The sequence below is a fragment of the Lithobates pipiens genome, unplaced genomic scaffold (assembly GCF_037356315.1).
Source record: "Lithobates pipiens isolate NorthernLeopardFrog02 unplaced genomic scaffold, aLitPip1_a1.2 Scaffold_22, whole genome shotgun sequence".
Lineage (NCBI taxonomy): Eukaryota > Metazoa > Chordata > Amphibia > Anura > Ranidae > Lithobates > Lithobates pipiens.
Genome location: NW_027507784.1, coordinates 194,264,135 through 194,284,994, shown reverse-complemented (window position 1 = coordinate 194,284,994; position 20,860 = coordinate 194,264,135). Strand labels below are relative to the sequence as shown.

General features: G+C 42.8%; 1 protein-coding gene across 1 annotated transcript in view; it reads left to right on the top strand.

Moving 5' to 3' along the window:
* The window catches only part of CARD11 (caspase recruitment domain family member 11), a 242,369-nt gene that overhangs the window by 120,398 nt on the left and 101,111 nt on the right, over positions 1-20,860 (top strand). The window contains exons 4-5 of the mRNA XM_077448780.1: positions 6,577-6,902; positions 18,503-18,682. Coding sequence (XP_077304906.1) covers positions 6,577-6,902; positions 18,503-18,682 — 506 coding nt within the window. The remainder of the gene's footprint in view (positions 1-6,576; positions 6,903-18,502; positions 18,683-20,860) is intronic.

Here is a 20,860-nt window from a genome sequence, read left to right as displayed (position 1 = left end):
ACTTTTCAATTGGTGGAACTCCGCTTTAAATGATTCAATTTCTCTGACATAAACTGGATAAGAAAGAGTGTAGGTATGATCCCGCAATACAGTTTACAGTATCAATCTTAATCCAGTTGTAGTCTCTACATTTTTTGTGGAGACCCACTTCAGGAGTATGATTCAGAGGATATTTTATCTAGAAGGAAACAGATATATAAGAGAAATGCATATAACATTTGGTCAAAGCTTGAATAAGCTGAAGTTAGAAGCTGATTGGTTATAATGCACAGCTGCCCCATATTGTGCACACTTCAGTTTTAGTAAATCAACCCCAATGTCTCTCTTTTGGATATTGGGACCCCTATTTAAATAGAATCATCCTTATCAGCAGTTTCTATGTGTCCACTGCCTGAGCATGAGGCTTGCACTGTGTTTTCCAGAGCAGTCTAAAACTGAACCTAGTTCTGAGCCTATGGAGCCTTTATCTCTCAGAATGCTTGTTACCCCTATTCTTATCAATACATTTAGAATTGGAATCTTCACGGCCTACTCCTGTAGAGTCTGTATTTGACCAGGTTCTGCCAACTATTGTTTCCAGTCTGACTGATGCTGTATGCTCTGCTATGGGCCTAGAGTACACCTGCTGTATCAGGTGTAAAGTCTGTTAGAGCTCATGCTACTGAAAAGACCATACCTTACAGTGCCTTGAAAAAGTATTCATACCTTTTAACATTTTCCACAGTTTCTCATGCTACAACAGAAAACGTAAATGTATTTTATTGGGATTTTATGTGATAGACCAACACAAAGAGGCACGTAATTGTGAAGTGGAAGGAAAACAATAAATGGTTTTCAAAATGTTTTACAAATAAATATCTGGCATGCATTTGTATTCAGCCCCCCCAAAGTCAATACTTTGTAGAACCACCTTTTGCTGCAATTACAGCTGCAAGTCTTTTTGGGGATGTCTGTAGCAGCTTTGCACATCTAGAGATTGACATTTTTGCCCCTTCTTCTTTGCAAACTAGCTCAAGCTCTTTCAGATTGTATGGAGAGCGTTTCTGAACAGCAATTTTCAAGTCTTGCCACAGATTATCAGTTGGATTTAGGTCTGGACTTTGACTAGGCCATTCTAACACATGAATATGCTTTGATTTAAACCATTCCATTGTAGCTCTGGCTGTATGTTTAGGGTCGTTATCCTGCTGGAAGGTGAACCTCTGCCTCAGTCTCAAGTCTTTTGCAGGCTCTAACAGATTTTCTTCTAAGATTGTCCTGTATTTGACTACATCCATCTTCCCATCAACTCTGACCAGCTTCCCTGTCCCTGCTGAATTAAAGCATTCCCACAACATGATGCTGCCACCACCAGGTTTCACTGTGGGGATGGTGTGTTCGGGTGATGTGCAATGTTAGTTTTCCGCCACACATAGCATTTTACTTTGAGACCAAAAAGTTAAATTTTGGTCTCATCTGGAGCACCTTCTTCCTCATGATTGTTGTGTCCCCCACATGGCTTCTCGCAAACTGCAAACAAAACTTCTTATGGCTTTTTTTTCAACAATGGCTTTCTTCTTTCCATTCTTCCATAAAGGCCAGATTTGTGGAGTGCACAACTAATAGTTGTTCTGTGGACAGGTTCTCCCACCGGAGCTGTGGATCTCTGCAGCTCCTCCAGAGTTACCATGGGCCTCTTGGCTGCTGCTCTGATTAATGCTGTCCTTGCCCAGCCTGTAAGTTTAGGTGGGCAGTCATGACTTGGTAGGTTTGCAGTTGTGCCACACTCTTTCCATTTTCTGATGATGGATTGAACAGTGCTTGTGAGATTTTCAAAACTTGGGATTTTTTTTTATAACCTAACCCTGCTTTAAACTTCTCCACAACTTTATCCCTGACCTGTCTGGTGTGTCTTTTTGTTCACTAAGGTTCTTTAACAAACCTTTGAGGGCTTCACAGAACAGCTGTATTTATACTGTGATTAGATTACACACAGGTGGACTCTATTTATTAATTAGGTGACTTCTGAAGGCAAGTGGTTCCACTAGGTTTTAGTTAGGGGTATCAGAGTAAAGGGGGCTGAATACAAATGCATTGTATCATTTTCCTTCCACTTCACAATTATGAGCCACTTTGTGTTGTTCTATCACATAAAATTCACATAAAATACATTTATGTTTTTGGTTGTAACATGACAAAATGTGGAAAATGTCAAGGGGTATGAATATTTTTTCAAAGCAATGTATATCCTCTGTATTTGAAAAGCCCCCCTCCCTATATCCTCTGTACTTGAAAAGCCCGCCAAAAAGATTGGGACTGAGAAGAAACATTTTCCCTCTGATAGGGATTACCTTGACAAATTTTTCCTATCTACTGTAAACTTTTCAGTTCTTCACATTGATGGGCATTTCATCAGTTTGGTTGATGCTTTACCTTTAGTAACTTCACTGATAAACAGACTCCCTATTTAAGTCTCAGTTTGTATTGAACTCAAACCACTCTCTATCTTTTGTCGAGACATGGTTTCTGAAACCATGTCTCAATGGATAACATTTTCTTAAAATAACTCCATAAACGCAAGTCCAAATCCTCTGGCTTTGACACTTGAACAAATGTTTGAAGCCTTCACTTAAAGGTTGATTTAAAATGATCTGCTATTTCTATTTCCCTTAATGGACAATGGATGTTAAGAAAAAGATTTTGTGGCAAGTGCAAAAATCTTATTTTACTTCACTTACCTGGAAACTGCAGGAATTCTTTCTGTCACCTATGAGATTTTTTAACAATTCGATACCACTGGCAGCCTTCCTTCTAGTTGTGGCTGCCATATGAACTTTAATGCAGTATATAAGTTTGCCAGCATACAACAAACATTTACTATCTGTTGACATCTGTTTGACATATGTTGTTATATACACTATATTACCAAAAGTATTAGGACGCCTGCCTTTACACGCACATGAAATTTAATGGCATCCCGGTCTAAGTCCATAGGGTTCAATATTGAGTTGGCCCACCCTTTGCCGCTATAAAGCTTCAACTTTTCTAGGAAAACTGTTGACAAGGTTTAGGAGTGTGTCTATGGGAATATTTGACCATTCTTCCAGAAGCACATTTGTGGTGTCACGCACTGACGTTGGACAAGAAGGCCTGGCTCGCAGTCTCTGCTCTAATCCATTACAAAGGTATTCTATTGGGTTGAGGCCAGTCAAGATCCTACACTCCAAACTCGCTCATCCATGTTTTTATGGACTTTGCTTTGTGCACTGGTCCAAACCATTTGGTGAAGAAGGGATTATGGTGTGGGGTTGTTTTTCAGGGGTTGGGCCCCTTTGTTCCAGTAAAGAGAACTCTTGGCCCTTGTACACACGGTCGGAGAATCCGTCGGAATGTGTCCTATCGGACCGTGTGGTCGGATAATCCGACTGTGTGTGGTATGCATCGGACTGATTCCGTCGGAATATCCGTCAGACCCAATTTTCCAACATCTTGGAAATATTTCCCGACCAACTGGGCCGATCGGACATACTCCGATCATGTGTAGAGAATTTTGATCGGACCAAGTGCCACGCATGCTCAGATCAAATTCCTACATCAAAGCTATTGGCTACTAGCCTGAATATAGTCCCATCGTAACGAAATTACGTCATCACGTTCTGAAAGATCGGATTTTTCGCCAACTTTGTCCGACCGTGTGTATGCAACAGTTTCGGACAAGATCCGACGGACAAAATCCGACGGGCAAAATCCAACGGATTTGGTTGTGGAAATCTCTGACCGTGTGTACAGGGGCTTAAAGCATCAGTATACCAAGACATTTTGGAAAATGTTATGCTCTCAACTGTGTGGGAACAGTTTGAGGATGGACCCTTCCTGTTCCCACATGACTGCGCACCAGTGCACAAGGCAAGGTCCATAAAGACATGGATGACCGAGTTTGGGGTAGAGGAACTTGACTGGCCTGCTTAGAGTCCTGACCTCAACCCAGTAGGACACCTTTGGAATTAGAGTGGAGACTGGGAGACCAGCCTTTGTGTCCTTTTTTGGTCAGCAGTGGCTTTTGCCTTGGATCTCTCCCATGGATGCCATTTCTGCCCAATCATGAACACTGACCTTAAATCGTAACTCCACTTTTGTCGAGAAAAAAACATTTCCCTCTGAGTGATCTATGTATATTGCAGGGATTATAACAAACTTCGTTGCAGAGTCCAACTTTTTGTTATTCTGAAGAAATCACTGTTTGTTCCTTGGTGCGTCTGCGCTGAGTGGGTCTAATGGGAGTGGTTTCATAATTATCAGGCAGATGCTGCACCTGCAGGGCACTAATGAGGAAATCTGCTGGGTCTGCATCCCTTTAGACATGTTTCTATTGGGAGTATCTCACCAAAAATTACATTTGTTCCAGGGGATGCCAGAAATCTGACTTGTATCTTAGGCAGACTTCTAGGAAATTTGGTGAGCCAATCACACAAGCAGGAAATTATGTTCCTGGGGTGTGTTGAGTACACATTCTGTGTACAGAACAACTCCGGGTAGCCATATTACATTGCATTTTCAGAAAATTACAGCGGCTGCAGATTAAAAAGGAAAGGTAATTTTTAATAACATTCAAATACAATATGACTTGTGTCACAGTTGTATATGCTATATTATTTTTTCTTTATTTGCTATTTTTTCCTCACGAAAGTAGAATTACCCTTTAACTGAAGCTGAGGGGGGCTGCAGTTCATTAAATGTTGTTCTGGGTTATTTTATTACCTCCTGGATAAGTCTTCGTTGTGCTCTTGGAGTCGTTTTGAGAAGGTTCCCCACTGTTCCAAGTTTTCTCCTTCTGTAGTTAATGGCTCCCACTGTGGTTCGCCGGAGTCCCGAAGCCTTAGAAATGGCTTTGTAACCCTTTTTCCAGACTAATACATGTAAACTACATTGTTTCTCATCTGTTTTTGAATTTCTTTAGATCACGGCATGATGTGTTGCTTGATGTGGTATGTTGCTTTTTTAGATCTTTTAGAGTGCTTCACTTTGTCAGACAGCTTCTATTTAAGTGATTTCTTAATTCAACAGGTTTGGTAGTGATAAGGTCTTGGTAAGGCAAGTGAAATTGAACTCAGCTTTCCACAAATTGTGGTTAATCACAGTTCATTCATGATTTAGCAAGGGGGCAATTACTTTTTCACATAGGGCCAGGCAGGTTCGGACAACTTTTTTCCCTTATTTAAAAACTGCATTTTGTGTTTACTTGGGTTATCTTTGTGTACTATTAAAATTTATTTGATGATTTGAATCATTTAAGTTCAATAATATGCAAAAAAATAAAAAAGAAGGGGCAAATACTTTTTCACAGCACTGTATGCATTTTTTCTGCTGTATGATCAGCCCAAGTTTGCTAGTGAACAATACAGGACAATACATGAAATGAGACTAAAAAAGCCGGAGCCAATCCAGAAGCAGGAGAGACACGTGCCTTGGGTGCTGTGGTGGAAAGGGCTCAACTGGGCCATGAACCTCTCATGTTTCTGCTCTCCAGCTGTATCCTGTGCTCTGCATGACCAATATGTCAATGGGCAAATTAGCCCCAATGACAATGGTCACCAGGGCAAACAGTGGATCTTTCAAGACCTTTAGAATTCCATAATGTCACATACACACAATCGGAATTCGCGTTGGAAAAATCTCTGATGGTTTTCCCGATGGAATTCCGACGGAACTCTGCTCAAGCTGTCTTGCCTACACATGGTCACACCAAATATAAAGCAGTGACGTATACCACGTATGACGGGACTAGAAAAAGGAAGTTCAATAGCCAGTAGCCAATAGCTTCTGTCTCGTAGTTGAATCTGAGCATGCGTGATTTTTGGCGTGTTGGAATTGCATACACACGATCGGAATTTCTGATAGAAAGTTTTTCCGTCGGTAAAATTGAGAACATGCTATAAATTTTTGGCTGGCGGGAATTCAGACAGCTAAATTCCGATGGAGAATACACACGGTCGCATTTTCAGATGAAAAGCTCTCATCTGTCTTTTTCTGGCCGGAATTCCGATCGTGTGTACGCGGCATTAGTGTGCAGCACCGAAAGGGTCAGTGCTTGCATCCAATTCATGTACCTGTCACAGACAGGAACATACATTTTTCCGTGTCTACACTGGGAAAAGAATGTCCACGTCTTCTTTACTATGGGTGAGCAGAGCCTAATGGGGTACTGAGTGACTAGTTCCCAATCAGGTCCCCCCTACTTTTGATTGATAGCGCACTGGAGTGGGTGAATCCATAGCCAATATACAGTCAAATAGCGGCTTTGGAATCTGCCCTCTTTTGTGCACTGTCACTCAAAAGTGAAGCAGACTTGATGGGAAACATTCTTAAATGCATCATATGCATAACATATTGCAAGAAAATATTGTTTTGTTGTGCAGATCTGAATCTATTTTTATAACAATTTGCACTTTAATTGCATTACACCTATTTTTTTTAATAGGCTGCTATACTAATAACTTTGAACAGCTGACTGAAAGTGGCTCCAGGCTGCAAACAATAAAAGTTTAAGCTGAAAATCTGTTGACTGTCTGATATTGACCGTGTTCTTTCTTCTTTTAGTTGAAGAAGGCCATGAAGCTCTCACACAGTTTCTGATGAATGAAGTCATCAAGCTGCAGCAGCAGTTAAAAACGAAAGAAGTTCAGAAATGTGAACTTGTAGCTAACTCCAGACAGCTTGAGGATGAACGGAAGCAGCTAAAGCTTGTTAACTTGGAGCTGTTAACATTTCAGGAACGTTACAACAAAATGAAAGAAGAGCGAAATAACTGTAATGATGAGTTAATTAAAGTGAAGGATGAAAATTATAATTTAGCAATGAGGTATGCTCAACTCAGCGAGGAGAAGAACATGGCTGTTATGAGAAGTCGAGATCTGCAACTTGAGGTGACATTTTATATATTTTTATTTGAAATGCACAAAGGAAACCTAACATTTCTAATGAGATTGAATATTTATTTTTAATTCTATAATTCTTTAAAAAAAATGAATATGTCTTATTATTATACCAGCATTTGATATATTTAACAAATTTAATTCGCTCACCTCTAAAGACCCCGTACACACGAGAGAACTTATGTCCGACAGACTTCCGAAGGAGTTCTGCCGGAGTTCCGACGGACTTTTCGACTGAGCGGACTTGGCCACACACAATCACACTAAACTCCGACGGATTCGAACGTGATGACGTACGACTGGACTCGAATAAGGAAGTTCATAGCCAGTAGCCAATAGCTGCCCTAGCGTCGGTTTTAGTCCGTCGGAATAGCATACACACGAGCGAATTTTTCGGAGGGACCGGGTCCGGCGGAGTTCCGTCGGAAAAATTTGAAGCATGTTCCATATTCTAAAGTCTGTCAGACTTTGGCGAATCAAAAGTCCGTTGCAGCCCACACACGATCGAATAGTCTGACGGAATCATTCCGTCGGACTTTGGATGTTCAAAAGTCCGCTCGTGTGTACGCGGCATAAGACATCTTTTATTCCAAACCAAACATGCCCAGTTTTTCCAGCTTTTTATTGTAGTTAAGACTTTCCATTTCCTTTATAAAGTTTCCTACCACAAACTCGAAAACACCTGTCTCATTTTTACAGTGTGGTGCCCAGAACTATACCTAACATTAATGCCATCCTAGTTTATAACTCATTGCAAATCCTTCTGCTCCTATTAAACGTTAATTTTACAACTTAAGTATTAGTGTATTTTTAACACAGTATGCTGCATCGATGTGACAATTACATTTCAAAGTTACTTAGAATCTTTTGGTTTATGATTTTTTGCTTCTATTTAAGTCGGAGTATATTTTTATTTGTATGACTCACTGGCATATCCACTTGATTTTCTGAAGAAACTTGAGTTTTCTGTGATCTTTGCTGCACCTCAGTAGATTTATTTCTATTGTTCTTTTTATTGAATTGCTTTTTGACTTTTGGGGATTAAAAACAAAAACCAAAAAAACAGGTACACCCTGTGTATACGGTTCCTGGACTAATTTTAAAACAGCAAGAAAAAAATGGAGCTAAGTTCTTTCAGTTCATAACATTCCTATGTTTTTTTCCAAATTCTCCCACAAGTATGAAGCATGAATAGTGCAGATCACCACAGCTACTGCATAGAATTTTTCATAAGGTTCCTGCTTTTACTTTAGATCTTTTAATTACTGTTTGAGATTTTTAACCACTTGACCTCCAGAAGGTTTTTACCCCCTTCATGACCAGGCAATTTTTTGCTTTTCAGCACTACTTTAACTGCCAATAGTGTGGTCATATAACACTGCACAGAAACAAAATATATATAATTTACACACAAATAGAGCTTTCTTTTGGTGATATTTGATCAACACTGTTTTTTTTTATTTTTTTATTATATAAACAAAAAATTACAGAAATGTTTGAAAAATAAAATATTTTCTACTTTTTGTTATAAAGCATATCCAATTTAAAAAAAATAAATAAATTGGCGGGGGCGGCTGCAGCTGCCATGGCTAGATTCATTCATAGCATGAGCTCTATCTCTATCTACTCATATAGAGAGTGGTGTTGGAATAGAGGGAGCGGTGCCCGGGCACCCCTAATGGATGGGCTGCCAACGATAGATACTATACTGTAATGGCAGTGATCATGACTTATACTGGGACTGTGGTAGAGTGGCGGGCAATCTGGTACTAACAGACTGAGAGGTACACTAACTGACTAACTGAGACTAACGTCGCTAGTGACACCATTGGTGTGCGCAGCCTATTGCATTAGGGTGTGCACCCCAAAGCACAAACACACATGCATGTATATCAGCAGAGCAGTGGACGGTGTCAGTAAAGCAAAGTTTGGGGTCAGTAGAACAGTGGATGGTGTCAGTCGTTGATTTTTTTTTCAAATTATTTTTTACAATATAATTTTTATTTAATTTTTTTATTTTATTAGGAGCCATGCTATGGGGCTTTGGTGAAATATCAAGGGTCTAAACAGACCCCTGATATCTCACTTTTGAGACAAAGAATGAAACAGAGGACAGATTCCCTTTCTCTGCAGCCTGATGTAAACACAGTTTACTATGCTTCAGTTAGGAATGTAGACATTAGCCATTGTACAGATCACTCACTGTGTTCATTCAGAAGAGGAGAGGAAGGAAGCTGGCAGCACTGCGGGGGGGAGGGAGAGAGGAAGCAGGGGGTGTTGGCACCACACAGGATGATTAGGTGTGTGTCCAGGCACGCCCAGCACACCCTGTGCACACGCCTATGAGTGACACTAATACAGTGATCAGATGATCAGATATAATAACACTGTACACTGACACTGTAGTAATAATATTGGCTGGGAAGGGGTTAACATCTAGGGGCAATCAAGGCGTTACCTGTGTGCCTAACAATGTGTAACAGATCCCCCCCGGTTCGGTTCGCAGCAGAACATGCGAACAGGTAAAAAAAAAAGAGTTTGAACGCTTGAACACCGTTAAAGTCTATTGCCCCATATACACGGTCGGAAAGTTCGATCGGATTATGTTGTTGGAAAATCCGATCGTGTGTGGGCTCTATCGGACTTTTTCTGTCGGAATTTCCAACGGAAAAAGTTTGAAAGCTGGATCTAAAATTTTCCGACAACAAAATCCGATCAGACTTTTTCCGATCATGTGTAGAGTATTCCCACACACAAAGCGCCCCGCATGCTCAGAAAAAATTTGGAGACGAAAGCTATTGGCTACTGGCCTCTACGTAGTCCCGTCGTAAGTTCCGAATGTCACCTCGTTCCGAACGATCGGATTTTCCGACAACTTTGTGTGAACGTGTGTATGCAAGACTAGTTTCGGCTAAAATCCATCAGAAAAAATCAGACGGATTTTGTGATCGGAATGTCCGACCGTGTGTAAGGGGCATATGGGACACAAACCTGAAAGTGCTAATTGTAAAGGGTTATATGCAAGTTATTGTCATAAAAAGAGTTTGAGGACCTGGGTCCTGCCCCAGGAGACATGTATCAATGCAATGCAATTTTCGGGAGCAGTGATTTTAATAATGCTTAAAGTGAAACAATATATCTGGGGGTTGTCTATAGTATGCCTGTAAAGTGGCGCATGTTTCCCGTGTTTAGAACAGTCCAAGAGCAAAATGACATTTGTAAAGGGAAAAAAGTAATTTAAAAGTACTTGCGGCTATAATGAATTGTCGGTCCTGGCAAAACACATAAAAGTCATTGAAAAAACCGGCATGGGATTCCCCCACAGCCAATTGCCAGACCCTTCGGGTCTGGTATGAATATTAAGGGGAACACTGAACCAAAATTTAAAATAAAATTGCGTGGGGGTCCTCCCAAATTCCATACCAGGCCCTTCAGGTCTGGTATGGATATTAAGGGGAACCCCGCGCCAAAATTAAAAAAATTCTTTGGGGTACTCCTCAAAACACCTTGTCCCCATGTTGATGGGGACAAGGGCCTCATCCCCACAACCCTTGCCTGGTGGTTGTGGGGGTCTGCAGGTGGGGGCTTATCGGAATCTGGAAGCCACCTTTAACAAGGGGACACCCAGATCCCGGCCTCCCTCCCTGTGTGAAATCGTAATGGGGTACAAATGTACCCCTACCATTTCACAAAAAAGTGGGAAAATGGTAAAAATTACATGACACAGCTTGGGGACAAGTCCTTTATTAAAAAATAAAAAAATTAAAACTGTCCCACAAAGTCTTCTTCTTCTCTTGCCCCACCGACGGACCAAAAAAATAAATGCGACTGACCTGCCTCCATGGGAGAGCTACGGGTAAGCCATAGGGATGTCCCCGTGCATCAGAGTGGCGGGAGCCTCCCATGGAGGCAGGTTGGTCGCATTTTTTTTTCTATTTCAGTCTGTCGGCAGAGCAAGAGAAGAAGAACACTTCGTGGGACAGTTTTATTTTTTTTTTTTTTTTTTTTTTTGTGAAATGGTAGGGCTACATCTGTACCCCGTTACCATTTCATACAGGGGGGAGGATTGAATCTGGGTGTGCCCTTTTTAAAGGGAGCTTCCAGATTCGGTACAAAGGGTAAACCGCGCTACTCAAACAGCAAGAAAAAGTAACCTATAAGCAGCAACCCTAATCGTAATACTCCGATATCAAACTAAATAGGTGAACAAAATGAGCTGCGCTAAAAACAAAAAATTATATACCTAAAGTCTAATCCAAAACTATACCGATAGATATAGAAAAGAACAATATTAAGTGACGAAAATATAATTAGTAAATAGTATACATAAATGTTATCATATCATCATATAAGTGAATAAAGTGTATACTAGATCTGAAATGAAGTTAACGTAAATCATATAGAAAAAACCCCCCACAAAAATTAATGTATATTAAAACAAAAATTGTGTGTACTAAATCTAAACCAATAAAATTAGCAAAAATAGTATTCAAAAGCAATAAAGAGTTCATATATAATGAAGAAAAAATTGTCCAAAAAGTATTGTTGATTCCTCAAAATTGATATTAAGGTGCAAAAATATCCACAAATGCGTGTATATAGAAAATAATCAAAACAATCCTCCACCAGTGAGAAGAGGGGCCGCTTACCAGAGTTTTAGATCCCAGTGTTAGTGAGATCAGTGAGGCAACAGCACAGAGGTTTCTGGATAAACCGTCACAGGCACCACACCATTTGCATCTCCAATACGAAGGCTCCAATCGGGAAACGAAGGTATCGTAGATTGCTGACACCACGCTGCTTCTATCTCCAATACGAAGCCTCCAGTCAGGAAACGAGGGTATCGTGGATCATGTGTAAAAAATCAAAGGCACTCGCATAGCGTAAAACCACTTGGTTTAATGAAATAGAATAAAAAAATTTACACTCACATAAGTATAGAAAAAACGATCACATAAAAAACGAGCCGGCCGGACTCGTGTGCCGCCCGCACTTCCTGGTTGGGCGTAGAACGCGGAGACGTCAGAACGCCATAGGCGTTCTGACGTCTCCGCGTTCTACGCCCAACCAGGAAGTGCGGGCGGCACACGAGTCCGGCCGGCTCGTTTTTTATGTGATCGTTTTTTCTATACTTATGTGAGTGTAAATTTTTTTATTCTATTTCATTAAACCAAGTGGTTTTACGCTATGCGAGTGCCTTTGATTTTTTACACATGATCCACGATACCCTCGTTTCCTGACTGGAGGCTTCGTATTGGAGATAGAAGCAGCGTGGTGTCAGCAATCTACGATACCTTCGTTTCCCGATTGGAGCCTTCGTATTGGAGATGCAAATGGTGTGGTGCCTGTGACGGTTTATCCAGAAACCTCTGTGCTGTTGCCTTACTGATCTCACTAACACTGGGATCTAAAACTCTGGTAAGCGGCCCCTCTTCTCACTGGTGGAGGATTGTTTTGATTATTTTCTATATACACGCATTTGTGGATATTTTTGCACCTTAATATCAATTTTGAGGAATCAACAATACTTTTTGGACAATTTTTTCTTCATTATATATGAACTCTTTATTGCTTTTGAATACTATTTTTGCTAATTTTATTGGTTTAGATTTAGTACACACAATTTTTGTTTTAATATACATTAATTTTTGTGGGGGGTTTTTTCTATATGATTTATGTTAACTTCATTTCAGATCTAGTATACACTTTATTCACTTGTATGATGATATGATAACATTTATGTATACTATTTACTAATTATATTTTCGTCACTTAATATTGTTCTTTTCTATATCTATCGGTATAGTTTTGGATTAGACTTTAGGTATATAATTTTTTGTTTTTAGTGCAGCTCATTTTGTTCACCTATTTAGCTTCCAGATTCCCCCCACCCACAACCACCGCTCTCTCGTCCCCCCTCTTTTAATGCGTCCTGCTCGGATAAGGGTCTGGTATGAATTTTTGGGGGGACCCCCACGCCATTTTCTTTTCATTTTGGCACGGGGTTCCCCTTAAAATCCATACCAGACCTGAACAGTCTGGTATGGATTTTGAGGGGAACCCCCACCCCATTTCATTTATTTTTTAATTTTAGCTCTGGGTTCCCTTTAATATTCATACCAGACTTGAAGGGTCTGGTAATTGACTGTGGGGGAATCCCATGCCGTTTTTTTCAATGACTTTTATGTGTATTGTTGGGACCGTCAATTTATTATAGACGTGAGTACTTTTAAATGACCTTTTTTCCTTTAGAAATGTAATTTTGCTCTCAGACTGTTCTAAACACAGGAAACATGCACTACTTTACAGGCATACTATAGACACCCCCCAGGTATGAAATTTAAAGCAATATTTCACTTTTATTGTTTCACTTTAAGCATTATTAAAATCACTGCTCCCGAAAAAACTGCAGTTTTTAAAACTTTATTTTGCATTGATACATGTCCCCTGGGGCAGGACCCAGGTCCCCAAACATTTTTTATGACAATAACTTGCATATAAGCCTTTAAAATTAGCACTTTTGATTTCTCCCATAGACTTTAAAGGGTGTTCCACGGCTTTCGAATTTGCCACGAACACCCCAAATTGTTTATCTATTCGGGGAACACACGATGTTCGAATTGAACTTGCGTTCGACTTGAACATCAGGCTCATCCCTAGTTAGCAGGGGGTGTTAGCAAGCGTACATGTACGTGATCCAGCCTGCCATGCTACAGTAAGGGGAACCCCGTACCCAAATTTCAAAAAGGAAAGGCGTGGGGCACCCAGGCCATATATACTCAGAACAGCAGTATACAAGCGTGGCAAACAAGACAGGGACTGTGTAGGTTTGTTGTGTTAAGTAGAATCTGTTTGTAATTTTGAACTGGTACATTTTAAAAGTGTAGCTCCAGTCAAAAAATCTATTTTTAAGATTTTTGGAAAACATAGGGAAGGGTTATCATCCCTGTATAATTTTTTTGGCTGTCCGTCTTTTTTCATCTCATTTCCTGTTGTCTCCTTCCGTTTGCAAGTAGGAGACGTTTATAAGTTGGATGTTTGAAAGTAGGGGCCTGCCCTATATGCTCTGCAGAATTGGGGTCCTAAGGTGTTGGTGTTGCCACAACACTGTAAGCCCTCAAAGTGACTCTTGCTGGAGCGCCCTGCTGTGAACGATTATATCAAGAATTGTAATTACATGCCATTGTTGAACAGTGGTAGAAAAATAGGGCCTTTGGTGGTTGTAGTGGTGGTGCTGGTGCCACAACACTATAAGTCCTCACAGTTACTCTCGGTTGGCGCAGGAAAGGGCCCTGCTGGGAAATATTATATCAAGAATTGTAATTACCTGCCCCTGTTAAACATGGGCTGAAAAATTGGGCCTTAGGCACTACTTGCTGGTGCCACGACACTGCAACCTCTCCCATATACTCTAGTTGGAGTGCAGGAATGAACCCTGCTGCAAAGCATTGCATCAAAAATTGTAATTACATGCCCCTGTTAAACAGGGGCTGAAAAATTGGGCCTTAGGCACTGGTGCTGGTGCCACGACACTGCAACCTCTCCCATATACTCTAGTTGGAGTGCAGGAATGAGCCCTGCTGCAACTCTAATTACACGCCCCTATTAAACAGGGGCTGAAAAATTGGGCTGGTGGCATCACCCAGAACCAAAAATCTTCTTCCAAGATATCAGAAGGATCATTGAGGAGGAAGAGGATAGTCAGTCAACATAACAGAACAGTCACTCAGCATCAGCATAGGCAGTCTTGAAGGGATGTGACATTTCAAAAAAATGATTTGGTTACATCAGCTTCCGGTGCTTGGTAGCTGCTGGTGATCCAAGACTGATTCATCTTTATGAAGGTCAGTCGATCAACCGAGTCGGTGGACAGGCGCACCCTGTGATTGGTTACAAAGCCACCAGCAGCACTGAAGGTGCATTTAGAAAGAACACTGGATGCAGGACAGGCCAGTAGCTCAATTGCATACTGTGCAAGATCTGGCCAGTGATCCATCCTCAAGACCCAGCAAGCCAGAGGATTTTCGGTGGGAAAGGTGTCGGCAATGGTTGCTGGAACTGATCATACCTTGGGGTTGCGGACTAAAAAATTGTCTGAACGCATCGGTCATCGGTTGCAGGATCAGGGAGGCCATGCGGCGTAGGTTAGCTGAGGCATTTGGTCCGGAGTCCTCTGGGTCACTAAGGACAAGATGATCTGCAGCCACCTCCTCCCAGCCACGTACAAGTCCACGTGTTTCTTGGGACTGTAAATCATCCCTAAAAGACTGCTGCTGCTGATGCTGAGTGCCAGGCTCCACCTCCATGCTGACACAAGCCTCCTCCTCCTCCTCGTCCTCTTCCTGTGTGATGGGTGGGACAGCAGGAACACTGTCTGGATAAAGGGGGCCTTGAGAGGCAAGGAAGTCTCCTGATCATGCCCTATTGGCGTGGTGAGAAAAAACCGAGCTGCCCTGACCTTGTCCTTATGCCGTAGTCACACAGGTATTCATTGATGGCCCTCTGCTTCGTGTGCAGCCGCTGCAGCATTTCCAACGTTGAGTTCCACCTGGTGGGCATGTCACATATAAGGCGGTTCTTGGGCAGGTTCATCTCCTTTTGGAGCTCAGCCAACTGAGCACTGGCATTAAATGATCGGTGGAAATGCACACAAACTTTCCTGGCCTGCCTCAGGACATCCTGTAAGCCCGGGTACCTGCCCAAGACTTGCTGAACCACCAGGTTAAAGACCTGTCCCTGTCGGAGGGCGGAGAGGAGGTTGATGCCATTGTCGCAAAACACCATTCCTGGCTTGAGCTGGCGCGGGGTCAAGTCTACCAACTGAAAAGGCAGCAGTTGAAGTGCTAGCAATTTAGCCAAGCTAGCATTCAACTGCTGGGCATGTGGCAGTGAACTTCTTTCAACAGTCCAGCAGCTGGGGCAGGGAAATTTGCCTGCTACAATCGGACGTTGGTGTACTGCTAGCAGAGTGCCCGCAAGTACTTGGCTGTGACACACCTAATTCTACACCTTCATTCCTCTCAGTGCAGGTTTCAGAGAGGACTGAAGGTCTAGTGGGGTTGGAGATCCCAGCTGATGAGGCGCAAGCAGAGGTCCGCTTTGTTCTTTGGTGTGGATCTTTAAGGTATGCTTGCCAATGAGCTGCATGGCAGGTCAACATATGTCTGGTCAAGCATGTGGTGCCCAAGCGGCTGATGTTTGGGCCACGCGAGATACGCTTGAGACATATGTTGCAAATAGCAGCGGTGCGATCTGATGCACTGGTCTCAAAAAAGGCCCACACCAAAGAACTTTTGGAATAACTCGCAGAGGCAGCGCTCTGCACAGGCGGAGCTCTGCGGTGTGATTCAGTCAGTGTGCTGCCCCTAAGCTGGCCCCCGGAGGGCATCCTGCCTCGTTGGAGATGTTCCTCCTCCTCCTCTCTCCTATCAGGCACCCACGTGGAGTCAGTGACCTCATCATCCCCTCCCTCTTCATCACTGGAGCAAACCTGGCAGTATGTTGCAGCTGGTGGATCATGACTGCCAGATTGCTGTCCTTCTTGAGCATCTCCTCTCTCTGCGTTCACGCTACTGCATTCCTCTAGCTGGGTATCATCATCAGAGCCTTCAAAATGCTGGGCATCCTCCTGGAGCATGTACCCAACACTGTGCTCAAGCAGTACGGGGGACTCCTCAGGAGGACATGATGGATCTAGGGAAGGAGTGACTGATGACATTGAGACAAGGGAAGAGGATGCGTTGGCAGCTGCTTTGCTAGTACCCTGAGCCTGGGTGAGAGAGGATGAGGAGGATGAAGAGGGCTTGGTCATCCACTCTACCAAGTCTTCGGCATGATGCGGCTCAACACGTCCAGCTGCTGAAAATAAGGATAAGCGTGTCCCATGGCCACGTGCTGATGACGATGCACCGCGTCCATGACCAGCACTGTTGTCTCTAGACACAGAGCCTCCTTGCCCCCTTTTATTGGCTCATGACTGTCTGCCTCTCCTTGTTGGCCTTCCAGACATAGTAATGGCCTGCAGGGAGATGGGAAAACCAGCAATTGGGTAGTGTATATTGTGCAGGAGGCACACAACACCCACTAACTCCTGCAGATGCCTGTATGAGAGAACACCAGCAATAAAGGGTAGATACAGGTGTATACTGCGCTGTGCTGGAGGCACACAACACCCACTAACGCCTGCAGATGCCTGTATGAGAGAAAAACAGCAATAAAGGGTAGATACAGGTGTATACTGTGTTGTGCTGGAGGCACACAACTCCCACTAACTCCTGCAGATGCCTGTATTAGAGAACACCAGCAATAAAGAGTAGATACAGGTGCATACTGTGCTGTGCTGGGGGCACACAACACCCACTAACTCCTGCAGATGCCTGTATGAGAGAACACCAGCAATAAAGGGTAGATACAGGTGTATACTGTGCTGTGCTGTAGGCACACAACACCCACTAACTCCTGAAGATGCCTGTATTAGAGAACACCAGCAATAAAGAGTAGATACAGGTGTATACTGTGCTGGAGGCACACAACACCCACTTTAACTCCTGCAGATGCCTGAGAAAAGAACACACTGTCCCTGCCTATCTAGCTCTTTCCCTGCACGCCGGAACACACTACACAAGGCCGCAGTGCCGGCGGCCTTATATAGTATGAGGCGTGTACTAAACTCCCCTGAGCTATAATTGGTCACAGGCATCCTGTTCTCAAAAAAGGTATCGGGGAACTGGGAAAGTGCAGAGAAGGGCAACCAAACTGATAAGAGGCATGGAGGAACTCAGCTATGAGGAAAGATTAGAGGAACTAAATTTATTCACTCTTGATAAGAGGAGATTAAGGGGGATATGATCAACATGTACAAATATATAAGGAGTCCATATAGTGAACTTGGTGTCGAGTTATTCACTTTACAGTCAACAAAGAGGACAAGGGGGCACTCTTTATATCTAGAGGAAAAGAGATTTCATCTCCAAATACGGAAAGGTTTCTTCACAGTAAGAGCTGTGAAAATGTGGAATAGACTCCCTGCAGAGGTGGTTCTGGCTAGCTCAGTGGATTGCTTTAAGAAGGGCCTGGATTATTTCCTAAGTGTACATAATATAACTTGGTACTAACATTTATAGATAAAGTTGAAGGAATTTTTTCCCCTGCTTTAGCAAATTGGATCATGCTCTGCTGGGGTTTTTTGCCTTCCTCTGGATCAACTGTAGGTATAGAATTGGGTATATGGGATTGTATGATATTATTATTATTATTTTTTTTGTGGTTGAACTGGATGGACTTTTTTCAACCTGACTAACTATGTAACTATGTACTGTTATCAGGGTTTTGTCCTTCTATAAGACAGTTCTATCAGGAATGGATTAACTGATGCCAAGCACTTGCCAACCAGCTTCTGAACTTAACCCTGTACTCCAATGATGAAAGTCTTTGTTGATTTGAGTCGCCTGTGCAGCACCAAACACTACAATTGCTGGTTCCAGAATATTTTTATAAATAGAGGTGCATGCTAAATGTTGCACTTTGTTTAAAATTTAAAACTATTTTCAGTCACAGAATTTTCTTAAACTCATCTCTTTGAATAAATGCAGACTGATCGCCTGAAACACCATTTAAATAAAGTGGAAGAAGAGTGTAAACTGGAAAGAAACCAGTCCCTCAAACTGAAAAATGACATTGAAAATCGCCCAAAGAGGGAACAGATGATGGAACTCGAGCATGAAAATGAAATGCTAAAAATAACAATACAAGAGTTTCAATCAATGATTCAGGTAAATTCATTTTATCCCTACAATGAAACATGAAACGTGTGCTTAAAGTTGTATTTGGCCTTCCAATAAAAAATATGTGCAGCAGCACTTGATTATTATTATTATTATTATAAGTGCTTCTTTGTTCACAGCTTTTTATAGTCTCCCTACAAAGTCCCACAAAGGTTTGTCCACATCCACATAATGCAGCTTCCACTGATGGCGTAGCACCTATGCTGCACTGTTCCTGACTTCAATGCAGAGTTGCCACTCTCATGAAGGCTGTGCCTGCTTGTATAACAGTGGGGTGAAAAAAATGTTGCAGAGGGTGTGGCTATTAGCAGTGTTGTTGCTGATTCACAAGCATTTTACTTTTATGAGGCTTGTGCATCACACAGTAACTCGATTTGATACTTGTTACACACAAAAGCCTTTAAATGTACTTTAAAGTATAAGTGCACCCTAACACTAAAATCTCTACATCTACAGACATCCATGATCTAAAACTAACCTATCTAACCCTGTAAAGAAGAAATCAGTATACATACCTTTTTTGAAGCCTATCTGACCCGATTCCACTCTGGGCTGTCAGCTGTTACTTCGCTGTGGAGGTGGGCGCAGAAGACACAGCCGACAACGGAAGCCCCGTAGTAAGTCTATAGGTGACGTCACTCCCCATTCATTTCACAGCCGTCATCGGCTGTGTCCTTGGCAGAGCTTCCGCCGCTGGAGACCGGACCAGGGTTGCTTCAAAAAAGATATGTATACTGATTTCGTCTTTATAGGGATAAATAGGTTAGGCTTTTATCGTGGATGTCTATAGCGATTTTAGTGTTAGGGTGGACTTATCTTTTAGACCTGGTTCACACTGGTACGACATACGCTCTGACTTTGGGAGCACATAACGCATGACGTTTACAAATCAATGGTTCCCTATGAGAGCCGTCTTAACTTGTCCAACACAAGTCGATCAAACGTTAAAAAAGGTTCCTGCAATACTTTGGCCCAACTTTGGTCCGTTTTCAGCCCATTCAATATCATTGAAGTCGGATCAAATTTGGATCCTCCTCGTCCTAACCATCCAACTTGTGACATGGTGATTACGGCCGGATTACTTTGGGAGCACATGACGCATGACATTTACAAATCAATGGTTCCCTATGAGAGCCATCTTAATTTGTCCGACACAAGTCTATCCAAATTTAAAAAAGGTTCCTGCAATACGTCTGTCTGACTTTGGTCCATTTTCAGCCCATTCAATGACGTCACTGCCCGGGGCATGATGGGGCAGTGATGTCATAAGGGGCGGGGTCACCATGTGACATCACCCAGTGACAACGCCCCATGCCTATATAAGTTGTTGCACACTGCGCACACGGCATTACATCGGGAGAGAGCGGCGTGTCAAATTAGATGAAGACCGGAGGGAAGAAGACGATGGAGAAGACTGGGCCAACGCTTGTAAAAGAGCTGGCAATAGAGCAGAAGATAGCGGAGGAGCCTAGCAGAAGACACCCCGAAGATCAGGAGAAGAGGCCAGAGAGCACGGAGAAGATGCCAGAGAGAGCGGAGAAGTCGGAAGAGACCCCCGGAGCTGCCTAATAAATTACTTTAAAACCCGGTCTACTGTGTTTCTTTTATTGACACTTTTTTCTCCCAGGTGAATGGTTAGGGGTACGGTGTACCCCATACTCATTCACATAGGGCAGGGGGCCGGGATCTTTTTAAAGGGGGCTCCCGGATTCTGATAAGCCCCCCACCCGCAAACCCCGACAACCAATGGCCAGGGTTGTTGGGAAGAGGCCCTTGTCCTCATCAACATGGGGAAAAGGTGCTTTGGGTTGGGGAGGGCCACAGTGCGGCCCCTGCCCCAAAGCACCCACCCCCATGTTGAGGGCATGCGGCCTGGTACAGTTCGGGGGGGGCGCTCACTCGTCCCCACCCCCTTTCCTGACTGGTCAGGCTGCGTGCTCAGATAAGGGTCTGGTATGGATTTTGGGGGGACCCCCACGCAGTTTTTTTTTCGGGATAGGAGGTTTCCCTTAAAATCCATATCAGACCGAAGGACCTGGTATGCTCTTGGAGGGGGAACACATGCCTTTTTTTATTTAAAATTTGGCGTGGTGTTCCCCCTTAAGATCATCAGAGCCCAAGTCGCATGCCAAAGTTGGATCAGACAAGACGGCGATCTGACTTTGA